General features: G+C 39.0%; 1 protein-coding gene across 2 annotated transcripts in view; it reads right to left on the reverse strand.

Annotated features, from left to right (window-relative positions):
• The window catches only part of LOC145480908 (leucine-rich repeat serine/threonine-protein kinase 1-like), a 33,287-nt gene extending 26,369 nt beyond the window's left edge, over positions 1 to 6,918 (reverse strand). Inside the window, exons 1-5 of one of the 2 annotated variants that reach the window (XM_081459259.1) lie at positions 6,800 to 6,918; positions 4,936 to 5,617; positions 3,924 to 4,205; positions 874 to 1,189; positions 2 to 244 (exon numbers count right to left, since the gene is read on the reverse strand). In XM_081459259.1, coding sequence (XP_081315385.1) covers positions 2 to 244; positions 874 to 1,189; positions 3,924 to 4,205; positions 4,936 to 5,617; positions 6,800 to 6,824 — 1,548 coding nt within the window. In that variant the 5' untranslated portion in view covers positions 6,825 to 6,918. Of the gene's footprint in view, position 1; positions 245 to 873; positions 1,190 to 3,923; positions 4,206 to 4,935; positions 5,618 to 6,505; positions 6,778 to 6,799 lie in introns of those variants that run through there. The other variant, XM_081459251.1, reaches the window with a different exon arrangement.
• Between the last annotated feature and the right edge of the window lie 37 nt (positions 6,919 to 6,955).

The following is a 6,955-nucleotide window of genomic DNA, read 5'->3' on the forward strand; positions in this document are numbered from 1 at the left end:
CCTTGTTATAGGAGAGGTTTAGCTTGTGTAAAGTGGTACTTTTCCAGAATTCTGGATTGGGTAGTTGCCTTAAGGCGTTGTGACTTAGATCCAGATCTTGGAGACTTGATAATTGACACACGTTCCAAGAAATGCTTCCCAGATGGTTGTTTGAAAGGTTAAGTCGCTTCAAAAAGAATGCCCACACCATTTCCATGTTGCAGGTAAAATGGGAAAAATCGTTGTGGGACAGATCAAGGGTTTCCTGTAAATCGGAAGAAAGAAAAAACATCCTTGGTTACTGAAAATAGGGGCAATGACAGCAGGTTTTCATTAGCAACAATAATAACAACAACAGTACGGCCTGGTTCACACTAGCCACATAAACACATAACGAAATCGTCACGAACGACATAAAGAGGACGTTATCTCTACGTAACAAGGACGTTATGTTTGTAGTGTGAACATGTTGACATAATGACATATTAGCTACATAACAGCATGAACATAACGACATAGAGATAAAACTGATCTTTTTCTTATGTCGTTATGTCGCTAGTGTGAACCAGGCTTAAGGCCTAGTTGACACTAACGACACAACGACATAAAGGCATAAAGACATTAAGATATAAGGAAAAGATCAGTCTTTTTCCTTATGTTGTTATGTTCATGCTGTTACGTTGCTGTTATGTCATTATGTCAGGATGTTCACTCTGCAAGTATTTATGTTTGTAGTTTTGTTTGTGTCGTTATGTTGTTATGTCGCTAGTGTGAACTAAGCCTAACATGACAGCATGTTTCCATTTCCAGCGACAACAACAACAAAAACAACGACAACGACAACGACAGTAACAAAAACAACATGCAGCCTTCGTCTGCGTTCAGCAAACTCACCAAAGGACATTTCCAAGGCATGGGAAAGTCTCGCAATTTATTGTTGTCGACCAAAAGCTTTGTCAACCCGAGGGCTCCCTGAATTCCTCGTGGTAAATGCTCTAACTTATTGTTCGACAAGTTAAGGACCTTCAGGGCTGTACAGCCCCATGTTTCACTGTCGGCCATGCTTGAGTTTTCGTCGCTTTCTTCTGGGTCGCCGGACAAGGAAGTGATGTTGTTTCCCGCGAGATTCAGCTTCTTTAAAGTTGGTATCTGTAGTATTGCCGCCGGCACGAATCTCAACTCGTTGTTGTTTGCAGTCAGTTTTTGTATTCTGATGTAAAATAAAATTAACAAAGGGAGTTATAATGGAACATTAGGGAGTTTAAGGTCGGCGCTGGATGAATTTCAACCGGAGGTTTCACCCTGAAAACGTAGCAAATGTTTTCCGTCCACACTACGCCGGAGGAATTTAAAAACGTAACAATCACCGGTAACTTTGGATATCACATGATTACCGTGACGCCATTGTCTTCGAAAAGCTTCGTTTTCAAAGTGTTTTCCGTCCACACGAAAACGAAAAGCCGGCGTCTTTCAAATTCCTCCGGTTTGAAGAGAGTTTTCGAAAAGCTCCGTTTTCGTGACGGATTAGTGTGGACGGTAGGCCTACTAACCGTAGAAATGAAGCTGCGGTTTCAAATTCCTCCGGCTTAGTCTGACGCTGCTTAAGAAAATCACAACGGCAACGGGAACGTCGCTAAACAAAAGGTTTAATGAGCAGAAGAATGGCTGTGCACGTGCGTTATAATTCTTGGTACATTTCGTTCCCGTCCTCTGCAAAACAACAACGTGAAAAGACCAATTTCTGCGTTGCGAGGAGAACGTGAACCACGACGGATAGTTTTAAAAACTTGCTTTTCGAATTTTACGCCGCGTTCCATATTAATTCAGATTCGAGATGTCTAGCCCTCTTTTTTTTTAAGGCCCAGTCCACACTACGCCGTAGAAATTTGAAAACGCAGCTTTATTTCTACGGTTAGGCCTACCGTCCACACTAATCCGTCACGAAAACGGAGCTTTTCGGAAACGCTCTTAAAACCGGAGGGATTTGAAAACGTCGACTTTGCGTTTTAGTGTGGACGAAAAATATTTTGAAAACTGAGCTTTTCGAAAACGATGACACCACGATAATCATATAATTTGCCTGCCAGAGTTTTCCTCCAACATAAATCCAAAACAACCGGTGATTTTTGCGTTTTTAAATTTCTCCGGCATTTGATGCGTTTTCAGAGTGAATTCGCCGGTTTCAAATTTTTCCGCCGTAGTGTGGACGAGACCACAAGCTGGTGCACACGAGGCGAATACAAGTTGGCTCATTTCTATGTTGTAGCTGGGCAAAGTTTATTTGTAATTATAGTGCACACGACGCGATATTAAACATTGAGCTCATTTCTTCACAGCTTCAGGTCGCAAGAATTTAAGTTTACCAACTGAATTTTATTACACATGCTGCAGGGAGAAAGTTTTGTTCCCGCAACACAACATTTTTCAAAAAAAAAAAGGGGTGGGGGCATGTCACACAAGGAAAACTGTCGCTAAAACATGTCCTCTTGTTCAATTGTCCCCGCAACATTTTGTCGTTCAAACTGTGCCGCAACAAAACTGCGACACATTTGCATAGTACAGTACAATAACAGACGTAACGTAATTTAATGCGACAGCGCCTTATCGCACAGTAAACTTGGATAAAAATCAATCGGTTCCTTCGCAAAGCTTTTTGAAGGGTTGGTTTTTCTTCAGCGTTAACGTGGTTTTATTGAACACTACTAAAATGAAACGGGAGGTTTCAGTGTCGGAGACTCAAAGCGGACTGCATAACAGTCAGTTAACGTAAACATAAGCTATATTGCACAATCTTGCTATAATTAAGTTTGCTTCGTTCTAATTTAAACTTCTTCGTGCAATAGAAAAAGGTTAAACGCGAATACCTATTGCAACAAAACTATTTGTAAATTATGTATTTGAAGGAACAGCAACTTTTAATAGCTGCCCACAATTGCTAACGTAGAAAAATAAAATTTTCACGGACGTCCGAGAGCACAAACAACTCAATTCCGAGAAAAGCGAAATTCAATATTACAGGTAGTATCGTTGAACAAATCGAGTTTAAAAGTCACGACAGACTCTGTGATGTCTCTGGACTGATCATGAAAAGCTGTAAGGCCTGCCACTATTTTGATAACATTTCTGTTGTAACCAGTTGTCTCGTCTTGGAATGATTCTGATGTTTCTGAATAAATACACGTAAATTTACGTGTAATTCACATTTTCTTAGAGCAAATTTACAAGGTTTTACCTCTTAATGTATGTATTCATATGACAGCTAGCTGTCAAAATTATCTGACAGAGGTTATTAAGTTAACTGGTATCCTTTCGCCTTTACATGTAGATCTACTCCATCAAAGCGGTCTTTATTGTCTTCCAGTGTAAAGGTTTTTTCATGTGCATTATACAGTCATCTATATAAATAATCCGTGTGATTAATCTCAGTTTAGATCAAATTTCGAATTTATCAAAACTGCATTGGTTTGCATTATTTGTCATGTACTCCATTCTCCACTGTTGGCTAAAAACTGTTTCCACCGTCCCTACAGTTAACATGTACTCTGTTTTTTGTTTTTGTTTTCTCTTTTTTAGTCTCTTTCATTCCTAATCCTTACAGCTTCAGTGAATCACTCTCCTGGGGTCAGGGGGGAGGGGGGAGGGAGAGCATATTCATTTTACACTGATGGTAACCCAAAATTCATTGAGTGGGTCAGGGTTGTAAAAAACGGGGTTGGGGTGGTGTACATGTAGGACCAGCCTCCCACACAGACGCTCTTAGAGTTCATCGTGCGTTGGAGAAGGAATAAGTGATGAGCCCTAAGAGCATCTGTGGTGCGAAGCTAGTGAAGGGCGGGCACAATTGTAGATGAAGACATAAATGTAATATTATACAACATTGCATATTTAGTTATAGGACAAATCTCACATCCTCAAATGTACAGTACAGGTATAATTATAAATACCTTGTATAGCTGCTTATAACTTCTGGTAAGTATTCTAGTTTATTTTTGGACACGTCAAGCACTTCCAAGGCAGGCAGAATGTTAAACAGCTCATCTGGAAGCTCTTCAAGGTTGTTTTCTGACAAGTCAACACTCACAAGTCTCGCAGACAGGTTCACGAACCAAGCCTTGTGAAGTGCGTACAGATTTTTTCTGCTCCATGCTGCAGAAAACATAGTGACTGATGGATCAACTTCGAATGACAGTGTTGTTTTGCGTTTGTTTCTAGTTTCCTTTGTGTACCTTCAAAAAATAATTATAATTAAAAATAATTTAAGAATTAACATACATTCAAATTTCAATCAAAAGATTCCCAGGAGTGATAGGCATCTAGCTAATATTATTGTTTTCTTAAAATGAAAAATTTACTCGATTAGAGGTGATAAGGATGGAGAAAATCAATCATTGCACCTCAGCTAAATAATGATTAAATAACATAACTGGAAAGAAAAGTTCTTTCTACATGCATTGCTCAAGGCAAATACAAATGGAAAAAAACAAAAAAAATAGTTATTTAATGTTCTTTTTTCCCAATATAGATATACCCTAACTGTACTATATGGGTAGTAAAATTTTTATAGGTATAAAAAAAAAAAAGGAAATAACTGTTACATCAACCAGTCCTGTACAAGTTGATAGCAACAGAAGTTTAGTGCACTGTTACAGTTGATACTTAATATCATGGAACCAATTTAGCAATAAAAATAATCATAATTATTATAGTAATAATGATGATGACAGGAGTGACAAATGGAGATGACAATTAAATGGCGATAACAGTAATCAATGGTGACAGGAATCAATTCCTGGTTGCATCATGGACGATAATGAGAATGATGATGATGAGGAGGTGTGGTGAGGAGGAAGAAAAAGAAAGGATGGAAAAGGAAGAGAAAGAGAAGACACAGAAGAAGGAGTAAGGACAACAATGATGACGATGACAAAAGACAATGAAGGGGAGGAACTTTCTTACCTCATCAGTGCCTCTCCAATCAATTCCCAGTATTTATCCACAATGTCACACGTCACATTAGCACCGTTTTCTATGAGATAATTCACAATTGAAGTCTGCCGACCAACACAAGCACCTTGAAGAGGACTGCCTGGTACCCGGCTACCCTGAGAGTCTAACAGCGTTTGAGGTGGGTCCACATCCACACCCTTCTTGATCAACAATCTCACGACCTGGGCATGTCCAAGTCTACAAGCCTCGTAAAGTAGCACCTGTCCGTGTGTCCGCAAAAGAAGGGGCTCCTCTGACAGTAAAAACTCCATAACTTCAGACTTTCCAGATTTACAGGCAAGTAAAATAGGTGAAGAGTTTCCCAGCGCAGGGTCGTGCACTAACGCACCTTTTGAAATCAAAAATTGTGCAATGTCTGCATGCCCTTCCATGCAGGCAACACATAAAGGTGTTCCTTTCTCATCTGATATTTGATTGACATCTGCTCCGAAATCTACAAGCTGATGCACAACATCTAAGTGTCCATTCTCACAAGCAATATGTAGAAAATCTCTAGGTAAAGGATAGTCATCATCTGCTAATTCTTGTCCACAAATGAGGTCCTGCACAATATCACGATGACAGTAGATTGCTTGCAGCAGTGTGTCAAGGTTTCCTGTCCTGCATGCCTCGTTAAGCTGTTTAATAACTCCTGAAAACACAAAATGAAGACTGTGAGGAATTGGAGTATGTTATGCTATCAAACGGCCTGCTGTAATATAACCTTTATCAAAAACTGGATCATTGGGTAATACAATTCCAGAGTTTTCATTGGCTCAGCTAAAATTGCTTAGCTGTATAATTAATATGAGCCATTATACCATACTCTACAAATATGGTCAGCAAATGAGTAATTTTGGGGGGCATTCTTGCTATTATTTTAATTTTATTAGTTTTCGATATTTTGGGGCATTTTGCATAAAACATTTATTCCACTCATGCATGTTGGATTTGAAATGATTACTAACAACTCAGCTTATATAGTGATTAATAATACAACAGGAAGTACTTGTCAGAACTAAATTGTTGCAGTTAGCAGAAACAGTTGTAAATTCTAAGAACTGGCAATCAGAAATCACAATGGCCACATTATGTTATGATAGTTTCGAACAATACATGCACATACAGCGGTACAAACTAATAAATTAAAGAACTTAATGAATACATTTACAAAGTGCTTCAGTTCTTCGATCAAGATGATATTTGACTAGGCAAGACTTTCCTTGCGAAATTAAAAAGAAAATAAACGTAAGGATTCACGGAGATATTATTTAAACTCACTATACCATTTGGTTGATAATCGCATGGTAAAATTACTTGCCAAAACACTGAAATCGTAAATAATCATATTCAGCGCTAATAAGCAAGATTGTTGCTACATAATTAATGATGGAACCCGGCCACTAACTAAACTGCCCACAAAGTTATACATGTCGCGCAAATGCTAGCTTCAATTAAAAATCCAACCTAACAGAACTGAATTAAGATATTTATGCTAAGTTTTCACCGTCCCAAGAGAATAGCAGAACAGCTGACTCACTCTCTTTGCTTGATGTCAATTCGTCTTCGTCTCTCACGATCATTCGCGAAACAAATCTTTTCACTTTGCAAATGCAAATTAACTAGTGCATTAGAACGCGTTTATGCTTCAGTCTCAAAATTTGCCTTGGGGAGAAGGTCATTGTGAACTGACTCATTGGCGAAACGACCAGTTAAAGATCAAAGAAGGCTTCTAGGAAAAACACTCAGACGTGAGGCCCGATCGGTTCAGACAGATATAGGCCTATTGATATTTGCATGTCAGGTCACGTTTCCGCATGCTAAAACAATTTACCTTTGCTCATGGCGTATTTATACATGCACTCCTTCCAGGAATCATTTTGCTATCAACGCCATTCCACTAAAATCAGGATGAGCGGTGAAAAATGACGGCAGACATCATGCCCATCGCGCTTGGTGGACGCTTCTTGTTTCCAGGAAATAAACCAAA

This window comes from Orbicella franksi, chromosome 1 (assembly GCF_964199315.1).
Source record: "Orbicella franksi chromosome 1, jaOrbFran1.1, whole genome shotgun sequence".
Lineage (NCBI taxonomy): Eukaryota > Metazoa > Cnidaria > Anthozoa > Scleractinia > Merulinidae > Orbicella > Orbicella franksi.